The sequence below is a fragment of the Esox lucius genome, chromosome 5 (assembly GCF_011004845.1).
Source record: "Esox lucius isolate fEsoLuc1 chromosome 5, fEsoLuc1.pri, whole genome shotgun sequence".
Lineage (NCBI taxonomy): Eukaryota > Metazoa > Chordata > Actinopteri > Esociformes > Esocidae > Esox > Esox lucius.
Genome location: NC_047573.1, coordinates 7,107,518 through 7,126,947, shown reverse-complemented (window position 1 = coordinate 7,126,947; position 19,430 = coordinate 7,107,518). Strand labels below are relative to the sequence as shown.

General features: G+C 41.8%; 1 protein-coding gene across 4 annotated transcripts in view; it reads left to right on the top strand.

The window, feature by feature from the left end:
- The window catches only part of wdr27 (WD repeat domain 27), an 83,005-nt gene extending 68,264 nt beyond the window's left edge, over positions 1-14,741 (top strand). For 3 of the 4 annotated variants that reach the window (XM_010867373.4, XM_020046495.3, XM_010867388.4), the window contains one exon: positions 12,978-14,741. In XM_010867373.4, the coding sequence (XP_010865675.2) occupies positions 12,978-13,055 (78 nt within the window). In that variant the 3' untranslated portion in view covers positions 13,056-14,741. The remainder of the gene's footprint in view (positions 1-12,977) is intronic. The other variant, XM_020046492.3, reaches the window with a different exon arrangement.
- The last annotated feature ends 4,689 nt before the right edge of the window (positions 14,742-19,430 follow it).

The window sequence follows — 19,430 nt, the reverse complement described above, 5'->3', positions numbered from 1 at the left end:
GTTTCAAGATCATAGTAAAGGGTGTTTGTTGGGGGGAGATAAAAAGGCTTTGCATAAATGTGTTGTGGGTCTCATGGCTCCTGTTTCCTGAAAGAACTGGGACCCAAGGGATCCCACAATGGACAAGATATTGACTCAAACAGGTACACAGTCAGCAGTTTATTTTGAGTGGTAGAGATGTGTGGAGGTAGAGGGGGAGGGGGTGGGGGGAGTAGAGGGATGGATAGAGGTTGAAGGACAGAGAGAAGAGGGTGGATAGAGTGAAAGCGAGTGAGGGGTAGAAGGACAGAGAGTGGATAGAGTGAGTGACTAAGAAACAAGTAGACACAAAAAACGTGAGGAAGAGAGAGTAGAAAGGGCTGGGTAGGGATGGAGCCACATGGGGGGAGTTCCATGGGATATCCAGGCTCCCTCAGGAGTGTGTGGAAGTTAGTGTGGGAGTGTGACTGCTCTCTCACACCAGCAGCTGTCTCTGCTCTGGACTGGGATCTAGGTCTCTACCTGCCCGACTGTCATCCTGACAAGGGGAAATTAATGCGGAATGAATCACTCCAAAGGCTCTCACACTGTGTGATCTGTCCAATGTGAGGTTATCTTTGTTCTGCATTGTGTATAGAGGGAAACGGTATGAGCGCTAGCCCCCTCCCCTCCAAAATTTCTTTTGTTTTTGTCAAGTGTAGTTTCTAAGATTTCCGCGCTCAGTGGACTACCAAATTTAAGGATTTTATGTACACTTATCTATGTAATCTAGTCATTCTTTTGGGAATTTGTGATTACTATATAATTAGTGTCAATTTATAGTATCTCTGGTGGTCTGAGTGGCTTCATGTAAAATATATGAAATAATTAAGAAAGGAGCTTAAAACTGTTAAACATAATAAATGTTAAGCATAACCTTAGTGCATACATGTACCATTGGTGTTTCATATTAGGCTTTCTCAGCATACAGTAGATGTTTTGACAGATTTCTTAGTATTGTACTACTTGTCAGTTTGTTGGTTTTGATATAATTAGCAGGTCCCTTCAAGGCCAACATGGCTGTTTCAATGAAAGCACTGTGGAGTCCATTATGGAGAAAGATTGTTGGGATTCAAACCCATCCTGGACTAGTACATACCATGAGTTATTGCTGGTTCACCCTAGGGCACTGAATAATGAAAGAGTTATGAAAATTACTAAAGAATGTGGTATGTTTAGAAAATGACCAGAAGCAACTCAAGAAGCATTACAGTTGTTGGACAATTTCTCTTCATACAAGCCCATTCAATGTCTCTCTCTAATCACCCCCCCCCCCCCCGATCTTTCAATCTCGTCTGTCCCTCTCCCCCGTCTCTCTCCTCTGTCCTTTCCCTTCCCCACTCCCTTTCTTTCTCTCCTTCTCTCTCTCCCTTCAGACAGTAAACATAAAGCAGACTTCCTCTAGCTTCTCCAGAATTTTACAGTTGAGTGTCATAGTGGCTTCTCCAAACACACACTCGTTTTCCCTCACACATGATACACACACACACACACACATGCATCAGAAGGCCATTATGACAGTGCTCATATTGTGTCGGGCAGTGAGGTAATGAGTCACCGTTTATTGTCCGAACTGTACAGTTGTTCTTTACCTCAACTCACCTCAGGGTTTGTTGAGTTGTGGGTATTTTATTTCTTAGTATGTCCACCAGAATACCAAGAGTGTGCAAAGTTTTCGTCAAGGCAAAGAAATACCTTTGAATGAGTAGGTGTGTCCAAACTACTCAGGTGTGACAGTACCAGTCACACCTGAGTAGATGTGACTGGTACTGAATATTTAATACCAATTACAAAGAGCTGACAATGTGTAATTTGGGGCTGTGTTTAAGGTCCAACTCCAAATAATAATGACAGCTGTGGGAATATGTATGAAGTCATGCAGTACAGCGAGCGTACACGTTTGGGCGTGAGATAATACTTCAGACAATTGTGTATGTAAGACACCCTCGTCTTGTAGCTGGAAACACTTTAGGACGTCAGAATCTTAGTGGGGTCTGTATATGATTGTAATGCCACGATAGTAATTACTTGAAGCAGGGGGTAAATAACAATACACTCTTACGTTGTAGTTGGTTTCATAGTAATTGCATCGGCCTGCTGATTACCCCTCCACACTCTACAAGCCATTCCATATGTCTGACTGTGGTGGGGGCCTTTAAAGGGATAGTGCCAGCTTTTGGCAGATATACGCACGGGTGCCGTTTGAATGTCTCTGCATGCAGTTTGTGGTGAACTGAAGCTTTGGAGCGATGATTGTTAATCTGGTGGATCAGGGTTGACGGACAGCACAGCCACTGTCTGATTAGTGGGGTTTCTGGCCAGTTCGGTTTCAGTCTCGTTGGTGTTAGAATAATCAAGGTTTTCAGTGACGGTTTCAATGAATTGCTCTTTTGAATATTGAATTATGTTAAGCCCTTGTTAGATAAGCAGCGTTCGCAAAATGCTCGTGCAGATTATCGTACAAGCAATAACATTCGATTCAGTCATTGTTATCTCATCCCTGTTCATCAGATCTCAGCCAGACAACCGTGCTACAGCTGTGTGGTCTGCTTAGCTAGGCTGCTAGTAACATTAGCTGTAGCCAAATGGTATCGCAGACCTGTGTAACTAAATCATTTCATGTATTAAAAAGCAGATAAAGGCTTTTAAAAGTTCAAGATGGCTCTACATATGCTTACATAATGAAATTTACGAACACAATTAAGAAAATATAAAAAAGTACCGGGCTCAGGGGTACCAGAAAATGCTTGCTTTTAAGATTGATATATATAGTAGTGCAGGGGCACTCACAAATAACAAAGCACACCAACTTTTTAAACGCGTAAGCCACCAGGATGTGCACTGTGGAGTCCTGTATTAATGACATGACTCTTTGTGTGAAATATTATCCCAGAACATATTTGAAGTGAGACAATGGAAATACTGTATTTTGACAGACGTAAATGGAGTTGGGCCTCTCTGGGAGAACCAGTACCTCACAGTATCCTCTATGATCACAAAAGCTCTTTTAGCAAGATGCGTCCCAAATGGCCACGTTTCCTTACCATGTAGGGTGTAGACCCAGAGGTGGTCTAGTCAATTGAAGTGCATGATGTAGGGTACAGGGTGGGATTTCTGATGCAGCCCAATATTATCAATCATCCATAGCAAGCATAAGACAATACATTTCCAAATCACCTCTCCTTGGGATCGGTTAATCCTCCCTAAAGGCAACCCAGGTGTTTGTCTGTTAGTCTGTCTGTACATCTATGTGTGTGTGTGTGTGTCTGTGTGTGTTTGTCTGAACATCTGTATGTGTGTGTGTGTGTGTGTGTGTGTGTGTGTCTGTCTGTACATCTGTATGTGTGTGTGTCTGTCAGTCTCTCTGTGTGTGTTTGTCTGTACATCTGTATGTATGTGTGTGTGTGTGTGTGTGTTTGTGTGAACATCTGTATGTGTGTGTGTGTGTCTGTCTGTACATCTGTATGTGTGTGTGTGTCTGTCTGTCTGTCTATCTGTGTCTGTTTGTCTGTAAATCTGTGTGTGTGGGTGTTTGTGTGAACATCTGTATGTGTGTGTGTGTGTGTCTGTCTATCTGTTTGTGTTTGTCTGTACATCTGAATGTATGTGTGTGTCTGTCTGTGTGTTTGTCTGTACATCTGTATGTGTGTGTGTCTGTCTGTCTGTGTGTGTTTGTCTGTACATCTGTGTGTGTGTGTGTGTCTGTCTTTCTGTGTGTTTGTCTGGACAGCTGTATGTGTGTGTGTCTGGCTATCTGTGTGTGTTTGTCTGTACATCTGTGTGTGTGTGTGTGTGTGTGTGTCTGTCTGTCTGTCTGTGTGTGTTTGTCTGTAAATATGTATGTGTGTGTGGCTGTCTGTGTTTGTCTGTACATCTGTATGTATGTGTGTGTGTCTGTCTGTGTTTGTCTGTACATCTGTATGTATGTGTGTGTGTCTGTCTGTGTTTGTCTGTACATCTGTATGTATGTGTGTGTGTCTGTCTGTGTTTGTCTGTACATCTGTATGTATGTGTGTGTGTCTGTCTGTGTTTGTCTGTACATCTGTATGCATGTGTGTGTCTGTCTGTGTTTGTCTGTACATCTGTATGTATGTGTGTGTCTGTCTGTGTTTGTCTGTACATCTGTATGCATGTGTGTGTCTGTCTGTGTTTGTCTGTACATCTGTATGTATGTGTGTGTGTCTGTCTGTGTTTGTCTGTACATCTGTATGCATGTGTGTGTCTGTCTGTGTTTGTCTGTACATCTGTATGTATGTGTGTGTGTCTGTCTGTGTTTGTCTGTACATCTGTATGTATGTGTGTGGGTCTATATTCTTGACTGCTTGGCCTCAGTGTCCTTCCTCTCCTCCTCTGCCCCCCTCCTCTCATCACTCTCTCCTCATCTCCCATTGTCTCCCGCTCCTCTCCTCATCCCCCAATTGTCTCCCCCTCCTCTCCTCCTCTGTTCCCCCTCAGCAACTCCCACATCTCATATCTGTCTTTCCACACACATTACATTATGGAACATCATAGAGTGATGTGTGTGTCACCTGGGATGCTAGACGGGAGGGGAGAGTCTGCTTTGCTCTGTAACTCTGATAAATGTGGTATCATGGCCCTGCTACAGCAATTGGCCTCAGGTATTGCTATCAGCCACCAGCCACCGAGGGAACACTTTCTTGGAAATCAATTAAAACTGCTATATGGTCTGTGTTGCGTAGTTTCCAGTGGCAGCGTCCAAACTCCAAACTCTCTAAGGTTTGATTCTTTACGGCTGACACACTTGTTTGTTCGGTCTTGTGATTTTAAGTAATGTTGAAAAAAACAAATTTACTTTGTGTCTGTTTCTAGTGTAGCAGGCACATCACATGGATGCCTATGACAACGCAACTCAGAGCTGCCAAACTAAATGAATTATTTGAGTAGCGACTACTCAAATATCTGCAAAATGTCAGCAGAACTCATCTTATGATGGAATGCTTTTGAGTACAGTTAACAAATATTAGTTTATTGAGTAAATAAAACTTAATTGGTTTTCTACAAAAAAAATATAATATCGAACATTTATTAATGTTAAAATGTATTATTCTTACTTGATATTTTGTCTTAGCTTGACATAGTTTATTAGTTGTCCAACATTTTGATATCTGACTAAAATACATTAGATTTGTCTGTGTTGTATCCATTTATAATCACTTGATGAATGCTTAATAGTACCATATGACTCTGTTATAAGAGCATTGAGGATAATTATAATTTTTTTGACATTATGACAATTTTACACAATGCTTAATGCATTTTTTAAAGGGAAAAAATATATTTCTAAGATACCATTAAGCAGTTTGTATTCCTATGAGATTTAATTGGCAGGATGAACAGATATTTAAAAAGAGTTTGGCAAATTGACGTCGTACTCTAAAACCAGCCCATTCTTCCCTGAGTACAGTAATATGAAGCACAGAGACAAATGCAATGTTCTGTACTGCTTCAGCCCTTCATCCAGTTATAGCCAAAGGAATGAGACTATGCTAGATATACACTCACCTAAAGGATTATTAGGAACACCATACTAATACTGTGTTTGACCACCTTTGCCTTCAGAACTGCCTTAATTCTACGTGGCATTGATTCAACAAGGTGCTGAAAGCATTCTTTAGAAATGTTGGCCCATATTGATAGGATAGCATCTTGCAGGTGATGGAGATTTGTGGGATGCACATCCTTGGCACGAAGCTCCCGTTCCACCACATCCCAAAGATGCTCTATTGGGTTGAGATCTGGTGACTGTGGGGGCCATTTCAGTACAGTGAACTCATTGTCATGTTCAAGAAACCAATTTGGAATGATTCGAACTTTGTGACATGGTGCATTATCCTGCTGGAGGTAGCCAACAGAGGATGGGTACATGGTGGTCATAAAGGGATGGACATGTTCAGAAACAATGCTCAGGTAGGCCGTGGCATTTAAACGATGCCCAATTGGCACTAAGGGGCCTAAAGTGTGCCAAGAAAACATCCCCCACACCATTACACCACCCCCCCAGCCTGCACAGTAGTAACAAGGCATGATGGATCCATGTTCTCATTCTGTTTACGCCAAATTCTGACTCTACCATCTGAATGTCTCAACAGAAATCGAGACTCATCAGACCAGGCAACATTCTTCCAGTCTTCAACTGTCCAATTTTGGTGAGCTCGTGCAAATTGTAGCATCTTTTTTTCCTATTTGTAGTGGAGATGAGTGGTACCCAGTGGGGTCTTCTGCTGTTGTAGCCCATCCGCCTCAAGGTTATGCGTGTTGTGGCTTCACAAATGCTTTGCTGCATACCTCGATTGTAACGAGTGGTTATTTCAGTCAAAGTTGCTCTTCTATCAGCTTGAATCAGTCGGCCCATTCTCCTCTGACCTCTAGCATCAACAAGGCATTTTCGACCACAGGACTGCCGCATACTGAATGTTTTTCCCTTTTCACACCATTCTTTGTAAACCCTAGAAATGGTTGTGCGTGAAAATCCCAGTAACTGAGCAGATTGTGAAATACTCAGACCGGCCCGTCTGGCACCAACAACCATGCCACGCTCAAAATTGCTTAAATCACCTTTCTTTCCCATTCTGACATTCAGTTTGGAGTTCAGGAGATTGTCTTGACCAGGACCACACCCCTAAATGAATTGAAGCAACTGCCATGTGATTGGTTGATTAGATAATTGCATTAATGAGAAATTAAACAGGTGTTCCTAATAATCCTTTAGGTGAGTGATGCCACTATTTTAGGTATTATCACTGAAATACTTTGAGTTGAGTTACTTGAATTAGACGGTTTTCACATAAAACAAGTTAGTTCAGCTAGTGACTTTACAGTATGTGAAAGAGAACGGAGGAATCGTAACAATTCCAGGTTAAACAAATGTTAAACCTCAGTTGAGCCCACAAAAATAGTGAGGCCTGACAAATCCGTCCCTGTCGGGTCAGATTATTGAGTTTAGGCTGGACCAAAAAATGTGTGCGTGTACAATCTGTAGAAATGTCTTCATCTTTTCAAATGAGTAGATATGTTATCTCTTCAGTCATTCAGAACGCTTATAATTCACTGCAGAGATTAAGGAAGGAGGGTGCCCTCAAGCACATTTTCTCAGTCTTAGTCGTTTACTTTTATTATCAGGGCTTATTTTATGATCAGTATTGTTATTCATGCTGTTGCTAATCAAGCCTCACATAGAGTTTAGAAGCCTGTATCCATACACACGTTTGGGCAGTAACAGCGGTGGTTCGTTGTAATTGATTACGAGAGTCTTCCAGAGGCACTGTGAACGTGTTACCCCACAAAGCAAACTTAATAACCTCTCCCTCATTCTTTCTTTGAACTTTTGATTTGTGCCTTTTCTTCCATCGCTTTAAGCCAGCTAGCTAAGCCTAGCAATAACTCACCTTAAACACCCGCACGCACACACACACACACACACACACACCCCCATTCAATAACTCACATTATGTAACTGAAGCTAAGAACAGAACATTTTGATTTACCGTTCAGAAGCTTCACAAAATATTTGTTTAATTGGGCCACAGGATCTATTTCCCAGATCCAGATTGGTTAAAGATGATTGAGAAATATCCCAGAAGAGACATGGATATACAGGAGAACTGTCATTAGGCCCAATATACACTCACCTAAAGGATTATTAGGATCACCTGTTCAATTTCTCATTAATGCAATTATCTAATCAACCAATCACATGGCAGTTGCTTCAATGCATTTAGGGGTGTGGTCCTGGTCAAGACAATCTCCTGAACTCCAAACTGAATGTCAGAATGGGAAAGAAAGGTGATTTTAAGCAATTTTGAGCGTGGCATGGTTGTTGGTGCCAGACGGGCCGGTCTGAGTATTTCACAATCTGCTCAGTTACTGGGATTTTCACACACAACCATTTCTAGGGTTTACAAAGAATGGTGTGAAAAGGGAAAAACATCCAGTATGCGGCAGTCATGTGGGCGACAATGCCTTGTTGATGCTAGAGATCAGAGGAAAATGGGCCGACTGATTCAAGCTGATAGAAGAGCAACTTTGACTGAAATAACCACTCGTTACAATCGAGGTATGCAGCAAAGCATTTGTGAAGCCACAACACGCATAACCTTGAGGCGGATGGGCTACAACAGCAGAAGACCTCACTGGGTACCACTCATCTCCACTACAAATAGGAAAAGAGGCTACAATTTGCACAAGCTCACCAAAATTAGACAGTTGAAGACTGGAAGAATGTTGCCTGGTCTGATGAGTCTCGATTTCTGTTGAGACATTCAGATGGTAGAGTCAGAATTTGGAGTAAACAGAATGAGAACATGGATCCATCATGCCTTGTTACCACTGTGCAGGCTGGTGGTGGTGGTGGTGTAATGGTGTGGGGGATGTTTTCTTGGCACACTTTAGGCCCCTTAGTGCCAATTGGGCATCGTTTAAATGCCACGGCCTACCTGAGCATTTTTCTGACCATGTCCATCCCGTTATGACCACCTTGTACCCATCCTCTAATGGCTACTTCCAGCAGGATAATGCACCATGTCACAAAGCTTGAATCATTTCAAATTGGTTTCTTGAACATTACAATGAGTTCACTGTACTCAAATGGCCCCCACAGTCACCAGATCTCAACCCAATAGAGCATGTTTGGGATGTGGTGGAACGGGAGCTTGATGCCCTGGATGTGCATCCCACAAATCTCCATCAACTGCAAGATGCTGTCCTATCAATATGGGCCAACATTTCTAAAGAATGCTTTCAGCACCTTGTTGAATCAATGCCACGTAGAATTAAGGCAGTTCTGAAGGCGAAAGGGGGTCAAACCCAGTATAAGTATGGTGTTCATAATAATCCTTTAGGTGAGTGTAGTATACTTCCATGTCGTTTCGTAGAATTTGTCTGAAGATGAAGCACTTTTCATGTTCTTGAAATCAAACCAATACTTCATGCTCTACGATCAGTACATTGAAAGTTCTCTGCGTATAAGAGATGAAAATACAGGGAACTGAACATTATTATTACATATAATATTATATGATGTTAAAACCTGATTTTAAAGTTTTGAATGTCAGGAGGCTTCTGATATATTCTTTAAAAAGATATTGCAGGAAGTGTCCTTATTCTCCTTATTGTCCAACCAGCGGCCTGGGTTGAATTTTTCCTCAAATATTGTTGCGATGTTCAGTTCGTCATTATAATCTTTCCTTGTTGCAATGACTCTACAGCAGTTGTGGAATAGTGAAGTTTGCAGTGTGTCCTTCAGTTCACATTCTGCGAGGCCATTCTGCATTTTCTCACATGGTCCTTGCCGGGACACATGTTGAAGGTTGCCCTGCCCAACGTCCAAAACGGCCAATGGTGCAATTTTGCACCACCCTCTGGTGGAACAGGAAGTCAATCAGGAAGTCATGGATGGAGTTTCTGTGAACTAAAATGGAATTTTAATACAGGTATATGTATAACCTTAACTCTCTTCTGTATCTACCTCATGTCAAGTTGGTGGAGGGATGTATGAATCCAGAACATCCACATCTTAATGAAAAACGTCAACCTTTCTTGACTGTCCATGATCTGTCTCTGTATATGTTACATGGTTTTTCTTGATTCTCTGGGGCACCCGTAGTTCACATTGTGTTGAGAAGTTAGCAACCTAAATAAAATTTTGGATTATGCTGACATGCCGGTCTTTCATCAAATGTGTTTGCATGGCTTTACAGAAGAGCTATGTTAATATTTCCTGGGCCCCATTAGGGCCTTGAGGATGCGTTCTTTGACCTTTTTGAGTTTATTAAGCTGCAGTTTTTTTAAAAGCTTAGGCCCGCTAGACAGGAGCCAGACAGTGGGGAGGTGAGATAACAGTGGTTGTATATTTCTTCGTCAAACAGGAGAGTAACATAGTTGGTTATTGCTGTGTCCACATGATTAATCGGTTAAGCCTCTCCACTTTCACATGTCAACTAGACTGCCGACTTGTATGTGTATGTGTATGTGTAAAGTGTGTTTGTGTTTGTGTCTGTGAACTCTTAATGTCCATGAATGTCCACAGCTGGTCAAGAGGATCTGTCATTACATCAACATTCAAACCAATGGAGATCCTATGACCCCGAGAAATAACATTCAGGGCAAATGTATTCATAAATAGTCCGGATGACTATTTTAAAATGAATTTCAAAACAAGTTTGGGTACTTGAATGGGTAAGTCTCTCCAAACATTGACTGGTATTGTGTTTGACTATCCAAACATTTGTGAATCTTTTCTCTCATGTCAAGGCTTTTGCTGGACATACTGGACAGATGAGTTGGCCAATATACTCATCAATCCCTACCGCCTGTTTACAATGAGATGGCATTTCCAAGAGATATCTAAAAATGCTGACGCTATTAAATCATTTTGTGGTGTAAGATTTCTGAGGTACTGTAGCACATGCTATTTTTGAAGGAGCCACGTCCCCCCGGCGGTTATTGTGAATGAAAAAAGTCTACTGTGATCAGGTCCTGCTCATGGTTCAGTTAAGAAATCAACAACTGAAAAATGATTTCTTAATGAAATGGGGAAGGGAATTTAATTATTTTTTATAGCCAACCCTTTGTGCCAATGAAATAGTTATTGCGCCAATAAATTACCAAATGTGTCATTAAAAAAAGACAGCCAATTAAAAGCCTTTTTGTCAATAGATTGCAATGCCGGATTGCAGATTTCTAAAGTAAAACCTGGAGGGTATAGTTCATATCAGGCCTTTTTTATGTTCATTTAAGCTTGGGAGCTTTCTGGCAGTGGTTGTCAGTGGTAAGCCTAATCACAAATCATACCTGGTCATGAAAAAGGCAGCAAAGGGCTTTGGTACAGGGATTCACAACATTTTATTTGCAGTTCAGAATCAGAACCTATTCTTTTAATTGGGGTCAGTCAGGTAATGTAATTATGTGCACAAGTGCAAATCACCACACTGTTAACGACTGACAACAGCAACACGCTTTTTGATAGACTGGATTAGATTTGCCAAAAACGCATCATTAAAATGTATATTGCACCCAATGGAACCTGTTTTATTACATTTCTGTTTCCAACTGAGCTAATGAGTCAATGAGAAGTTTACCTTCTGATCCATAACCTTAAAAAAGGCAACTGAGCTGCTTAGGCATGTTTTGATGAGCTGCCTATTGTGGCTCCATTCACATAAATTAGACAGCTCATTTGAGTAACAAATTGCTTGAATATGGACACGGAACCATTAAATGCATGTCAACTCTGAAACTTTGAAGCCCAAGACATATCGTTACTCTATGTCAAATTACCAACATTATTCACATTCTAGTAGGCTACATTTTACCTTGCCTAATTATCAAGGGTGATTGAGGTAGAGGAAGGATTGGGCAGTTAGCCTGTTTTTATTCTGTTTTGTGTTGCCAAATACATTTGTATATGGGTCCCCCTAATGTTTTCTTTGAAAATAAGTCTGGAGAGTGGAAATTGACAAGTAGCTGCGCCCACAGATCCATCAGTGTCAGCCCACAACCCTATAATATGTCATGGTAAAGTGAAACACTGTGGAGATTATCAAAACGTTTTACTCAATTTATCGCAGTGAAAAAGTGCCTTTGGAAACACCAACTGATTTCCTGATCACTCCACCTGACTCCAGGAGCTTCAGTGAGGTTTTAAATCCCTTGGCTTGATTGCATCCCTTAGCTTGATGGAATAGTCCCAGTTGTTTTGTGCACCTGTTACGAAATCCAGCTCAAACATATTTTACAGTCAGGCGAACAGCCGATTATTTACCACCTTCTGTTTCCCACGGCCCCCTGGATGTGTCAGGTGTGTGTTTACCAAAGGTCCCATGCCGGTACTGGCCGGGTCGGACCAAGACTCCCGTGAGTCTTTTCTAAAGTAGAACCACGAGTACCCAGACATCGAAAAGGCACCATGTTCCCTACACAGTGCATTGACTGCTGTAGGTAATAGGGTGCTTTCTAAACATTCTTACTGCGATCTCTGAATGGAAGGTTTCCCAGGTGGCTCCGGAGCTTGTGGATTGGCTGCTGAGGCGGTGAGGTAATGTTGCCCGTGGCCCGGCCCATTGGCTGACAAGGGAGGGATGAGATCATCGCCCCACCTCGCAGAAAGAAACAGCTGAGGAACGCAAGTGTGACGCGTGTGCATGTGTCTGTGTCTCGTTGCGCGTGTCAGAGTGTGTTTGTTGGGGACCGGCTGCCTAACTATCGTGACTGTAAACCAATACAAGGCCCCACGGTGACTACAATCGGCTGAATCCATTCCAGGTCGCTCTGCTCGTTAAAACACTGTTACATAATGGAGTTCAGGCCAGGACGCAAGAGTTATCAGGACCTCATACAGGCCGAGGCCAAACTGCTACCCTGGGCCCTATGTAGGGCACTAGTTTTGACCAAAAGCAGTATAGGGAAGTAGGGTGCCATTCAGGACACAGGCACACCTTATGTTGGAATGGTAAACTTGGAACGGACTAGAGGAGGGACTACTTTGACTGTGTAGGCCTCAGTGGACCTTCGATGACGAGATCAGATTTGCCTGCCATTCCCCCTCCACGGCATTTCAGCGGTCAACCTTCATTCCCCCTAGGCATTTCAGTGGTTGACCTTCATTCCCCCCAGTCATTTCAGTGGTTGACCTTCATTCCCCCCAGTCATTTCAGTGGTTGACCTTCATTCCCCCCAGTCATTTCAGTGGTTGACCTTCATTCCCTCCACGGCATTTCAGCGGTCAACCTTCATTCCCCCCAGGCATTTCAGTGGTCAACCTTCATTCCCCCCAGGCATTTCAGTGGTCAACTTTCATTCCCCCCAGGCATTTCAGCGGTCACCCTTCATTCCCCCCAGGCATTTTAATGGTCAACCTTCATTTACCAATTCATTGCATCTGTGCAGTCTTTGTATGTAATATATTAGGATGATAACGACAATCTCTTCTCTCTCATTGCCAGCTGTTGACCGGAACTCTGGACGGGAAGCTGAGCCTGTTCCGGCCCGGCAACACTGCCGAAGGGGTCTCCCTGCCATGACAACAGACCAGCTCATTTAAGCATGTTAACAAAAGCAAATGGTTTCTGAACCCGACGGTTGGGCTCCACAGTGTAGTGGTGATGTCATCCTGTCATGGGAACCAACAGACCTTGTTTGCTATTGAGCATCCTTTAATCTCATTGGCTAGGGGGGTCACAGAGGCTTGAAGAGGTCCTCCAGGACAGCGGAGGAGGAGCCACTAGATGACATCACCGTCTCACTGCATCACTCAGAAGCTCCCAACACACTCCACTACATGCTGTACTAACACGCCCATTCACATTCATATTGACTGTATTTACATGACCAGTCAGACACACACAGACCATAACATGTACTGACACACACACACATATCATACCGTAGACACACACACACTCACAACCATACTCACAGGTGTATGTATATCCAAACAGTTTCTCAGGTCCCAGAAGAACAGCCTGTGAACCAAGTGTGAGTATTCAGCATTAAACTGGTCAGAATGCATATCAGTTTCTGAGCTTTTTGTGACATGGAAGACCGCATAGAAAGAGCAAGAGAAATGGAGCACGCATTTCCACCACTGCTTTCTTTCTTAATTCCACAGTAATAGCTGTAGTTTGATTTATTCCTGGCAGAGTCCTGGCAACTACAGGCTTATGGTACTCAGACAACATAAATCACCCGTCCATGTTGGTAGCTGGGGGTTTTAAGGTGTGGGGAAGGTACTGTCCTGTCTGAATGGAACCATTTTAATGGCATAGCCAGTCAGGCTTCTCTGGACCCGAGGGCTTGAGGGGGAACCGAGATGGCGTCTCGGTTTCTTTTCCGGGTTCAAGTACTATTTAAATATATTACAATGCTTTCACAGTGCCTGATTACTGTTTCCTTTTGCAATAAAACTTTTTGGAAGCTCCCTTAAGTGTAGACCCTGTTTACCTGGGACTCCAGGCAAGCTTACACAAGTCCTGACGAGTATTCAGAAGATTTCAAATTGGATCTGAAACCTATCTGGATCTCTAACTCTGTGTCATACTGATTTCTGGAGGAAAAACACGTTACCGGTCCTAACCAAGAATTAATCTGCTCTGACTACTAGTTGTGACACAGAGTCAGAGTTTATTCTTGTAGCTTTTTCTCTTAATTTTATTTAACAACACTGCAGTCTTTTGAGCTTCACAGACTTCATCAAAATCTGTAGTTTATGAAGACATTGTAATGGGATGACGAGGCTTCATATTCATGCCTTTTTTTCAATCTGTTCTGGGTGAGCCATGCAGAGACTCTGGGGATACAGTAATTAGTTTATCTGAAGTATCTTTTGATGGTTTTAACCATTTCCTTTGCTTTATATCCCCCCCCCCCCCATCTATGGAGTTCATATGCATCCTAAACACTTTTTAATTAATCCACTGATATACCTTTATCTTAAAAAAATACTACATTTATTGGACATTTCACTGGAAAAGGTATATAAAATCAGAATGTTGTAGATATTTTGTTTTGTTTTCATTTTACCTTATATAGTAGTATATGTTGTTTCTTTGACATTTATACACTGCTAGTATGGGTACAGTGCATTATAGCTGAAGTTCAAATTATTAATTCCCAAAGACAATGAGTACAATAGCCTAATGGAGAATGGCAACCAGACTAACACTGCCTGTACACAATGTTATACTCTATGTTACTGTATCTAAAATTAAACTGGGTTTGATTCAATTGTACCTTTATTGGGCGAGTAGAGTGTTTGTGACAGATGTAAAGTGCAACTCTTTCTGCCTTGATCTAGAGTGCGGTAGTACCTCATCTTAAAATGGTGCTGTCAAATGAACTGGGAACCACTTCACTGTGAGGAGTGTTTTAATATCACTGTCCTAACTGTACAGTTTCAACTTTAAACAAAATGGAAAACAACACAAGTGTTGGTTGTTCTCCTAACGGAACCCTCCCATTGGACTAGGGTTAAATGTGGCGCACCATGTAGAGAATAAGGTGCCATTTTGGACAGAGACATTTAACTGTGAGTATCTCGTGAACGTTCATAAAAATACAGTAGGTTTAGTTCACATAGCTCTCAGAGGAAAAGACACACAAATTAACCTCAGCCTTCATAATTTGTCAGTGTATACTGTCTGACTCATTCTCTGTTGTTTTTTACTCATGTTTCTCTCACGTTTGTCCCAAAAGCAGTAACACAGTGTCGGAGGATTATACAAACATTAAGCAGTTCAAGAGGCACAATGGTATTTTGTCAATAATTTGTGAGAGTCTTTGATGTGACAGTTAATGTTGCCAATTGTTGCTCACAAGATTTGGTCTTGGGTGCTGAGTTCCTATTGCTGCTGTCATCAAGTGTGTTTTGCTAGATCTGTTTGTGCCGTTCTTTTCAAAGATCAGTGTCTCTTCAAGTTCGCATGACAAACAGTTCTGGGACCCAGCTGCCTAAATGTTTTTGCCTTAACAAAGGACACGTAGAGAATGATTTATTCAAAAAGAAACAGGTCATCCACAGACAGTTTAGATCCTTATGGATCCAAAACGGCAACAGTGGAACTTTCAGCCACAACCTGGAAAGAAATGGATAATTCATCTAAAACAACACAACTTCTTTGTTCTGAGACCTTCAGCACTCTGGATACAGAATGTTATGATTATTCACATTTGTCATTATGTGCTGTAGAACGTGAACTCAGTTTAGGCACTCAAAAAGTTGACTCCATAGTCTATGTGCAGCTTTTTGATTTCCAAGTAAAAAAAACATTTGGCTATATGGAACCCAAAAGGGTTACACTTAAAACCAAAAGGATTTACTCTGAACCAGCCGGTGAGCACACTGTTCCACAACAGGAACGTTAGCAAAATGTCTGTTCTGCTCTTTTCCACGACAGTGATGTTTCTGGGATGTCTATTCAGCTCCACAGCAGGAATGTTTCCATTTCCAGAGGCTCAAAGCTACTTGTTGACCTACAGTGGCAGTGAATCAATTTATCTACACTCTTACAACAAAAGGGTTTTGAATGTGTGTTTTGCATTAGGATGGGGTTCTACCAAAACTGTTTTGTTCTGAAGAACGTTTTTTTGTTACAGCGGTTCTTTGTAAGGCGCAGGGTTCTTCTTAAAACCTTCAACATCCTATGCATTTTTGGGTGGAGTGCTCTTTGATGTTTTTTTCAAAGTCAAGAAGGTTCCTCTGAAAGCGTTCTAGATGAAACCATGTAAATCCCAGCGTACTCTGTTGAAGGGCAGTTCAGCATTGTTTGTTTTAATATTTGTGTGTGTACTGTACATTGATTGGTTGATATGTTTTATGCTAAGTAAAATACATGTGAGTTCTCTAAAAAATATTAAGTTTTCTAAACAAACACAGTCTGTGAGTAGCTGGATTTAACCATTGGGGTTCCATTAGAGACGATTGATGTAGCCTCAGCGTACTGTATTTCCTACCCTGGCAGTCGTTCACAGAGCAGGTTACAGATGATTAAATTCCACTTGTTGGATAAACTAACTGGTTGGATTCCAATAAGAGTTACTCTTCACTTTGCTGGCCAGGATAATGTTTCCTGCAGGTCTAATGTGCCCAGTAAATGTATAACTAGGCCCTCATAGAAACACGTTAAGGTTTGTAATGTATTTCTCATAAATCATTTTAAAGGCTAATTAGGCTGGAGGAACTGTTTCTAGACAGATCTAGAAGGAACATTGTTGGTTACATATGTTGCAGTATAAAATATATATACAGTATGTAGTGTATACAGGTGCTGGTCATAAAATTTGAATATCATCAAAAAGTTTATTCATTTCAGTAATTCCATTCAAAAAGGGAAACTTGTATATTATATTCATTCATTACACACAGACTGATATATTTCAAATGTTTATTTATTAATTTATTTTAATTGTGATGATCATAACTGACAACTAATGAAAATCCCAAATTCAGTATCTCAGAAAATGTGAATATTACTTAAGACCAATAACATTTTTTTTTTTTTAAATGTTGGCCAACTGAAAAGTATGAACATGAAAAGTATGAGCATGTTCAGCACTCAATACTTAGTTGGGGCTCCTTTTGCCTGAATTACTGCAGCAATGCGGCGTGGCATGGAGTCGATCAGTCTGTGGCTCTGCTCAGGTGTTATGAGAGCCCAGGTTGCTCTGATAGTGGCCTTCAGCTCTTCTGTATTGTTTGGTCTGGCGTATCGCATCTTCCTCTTCACAATACCCCATAGATTTTCTATAGGGTTAAGGTCAGGCGAGTTTGCTGGCCAATTAAGAACAGGGATACCATGGTCCTTAAACCAGGTACTGGTAGCTTTGGCACTGTGTGCAGGTGCCAAGTCCTGTTGGAAAATGAAATCTGCATCTCCATAAAGTTGGTCAGCAGCAGGAAGCATGAAGTGCTCTAAAACTTCCTGGTAGACGGCTGCGTTGACCTTGGACCTCAGAAAACACAGTGGACCAATACCAGCAGATGACATGGCACCCCAAACCATCACTGACTGTGGAAACTTTACACTGGAATTCAAGCAACTTGGATTCTGTGCCTCTCCTCTCTTCCTCCAGACTCTGGGAACTTGATTTCCAAAGGAAATGCTAAATTTACTTTAATCAGAGAGCATAACTCAGCAGCAGTCCAGTCCTTTTTGTCTTTAGCCCAGGCGAGACGCTTCTGACACTGTGTCTTGTTCAAGAGTGGCTTGACACAAGGAATGCGACAGCTGAAACCCATGTCATGCGTGGTGGTTCTTGAAGCACTGACTCCAGCTGCAGTCCACTCTTTGTGAATCTCCCCCACATTTTTTAATGTGTTTTGTTTCACAATCCTCTCCAGGGTGCGGTTATCCCTATTGCTTGTACACTTTTTTCTACCACATCTTTTCCTTCCCTTCGCCTCTCTATTAATGTGGTTGGACACAGAGCTCTGTGAACAGCCAGTCTCTTTAGCTATGACCTTTTGTGTCTTGCCCTCCTTGTGCAAGGTGTCATTGGTCGTCTTTTGGACAGCTGTCAAGTCAGCAGTCTTCCCCATGATTGTGTTGCCTACAAAACTAGACTGAGAGACCATATAATGGCCTTTGCAGGTGTTTTGGGTTAATTTGCTGATTAGAGTGTGGCACCAGGTGTCTTCAATATTGAACCTTTTCACAATATTCAAATTTTCTGAGATACTGAATTTGGGTTTTTCATTAGTGGTCAGTTATAATCATCAAAATTAAAAGAAATAAACACTTGAAATATATCAGTCTGTGTGGAATGAATGTATACATTATACAAATGTCACTTTTTTTATGGAATTACTGAAATAAAGCAACTTTTTGATGATATTCTAATTTTATGACCAGCACCTGTATATATATAAAAGCTCCGGAAAACATTAAGAGACCACTGCACCTTTTTCTTTCCTTTCCAGAGAAGTTAAAAAAGGAAAGTTTTGAGTGAGGAACAGAAGCCTTCAATTTGCAGTGGTCTCTTAATTTTAACCCTTCTGTTCCTCACTAGAAACCTTCCTTTTTTACTGTATACGTGTATATGAGTTGGTCCTGTGTATATTATATGGTTTTGTGTTTATAAGTGGTTTCTGAATGACAAGAGTATTAATACCACAAATACGTTATCCTGACATATCAACCTGTGTGTGTGTGTGTGTGTGTGCGTGCGAGACAGTGCCACATTGGGTTTTCTGGAAAGAAAAAAGATGGGGAAAATGTGTATTCAACCCCCCACCCACTAATTTTCGACCCTCTTTTTTTTCTCCCTTCCTGAATTCCTATGGGGAGCCAGTATGAAAATATAAACACACACCGCTATGAGTTGCTCTGGTAAGCACCATCTGCTACATGGCTTAAATATGGTAAATGTACCGTGTTCAGCCAGCCTCAGGGTGCCAGCAGCTGGCATCGGGTGAGGTAAACGGACAGTGTTTTGGATAGGAGTAGAAAGGTCACCCCTCCAGCTACACTGAACAAAACACTTTTGTTTTTGCCCCCATTTATCATGAGCTGAACTCAAAGATCTAAGACTTTCTCTATGTACACAAAAGGCCTATTTCTCTCAAATATTGTTCACAAGTCTGTCTCAATCTGTGTCAGTGAGCACTTCTCCTTTGCCGAGATAATCCATCCACCTCACAGGTGTGGCATATCAAGATGCTGATTAGACAGCATGATTATTGCACAGGTGTGCATTAGGCTGGCCACAATAAAAGGCCATGTGCAGTTCCATCACACAGCACATCCACACATCCACATCTTCTTCCGCTTATCCGGGGCCGGGTCGCGGGGGCAGCAGTCTAAGCAGAGATGCCCAGACTTCCCTCTTCCCAGACACTTCCTCCAGCTCTTCCAGGGGGACACCGAGGCGTTCCCAGGCCAGCCGGGAGACATAGTCCCTCC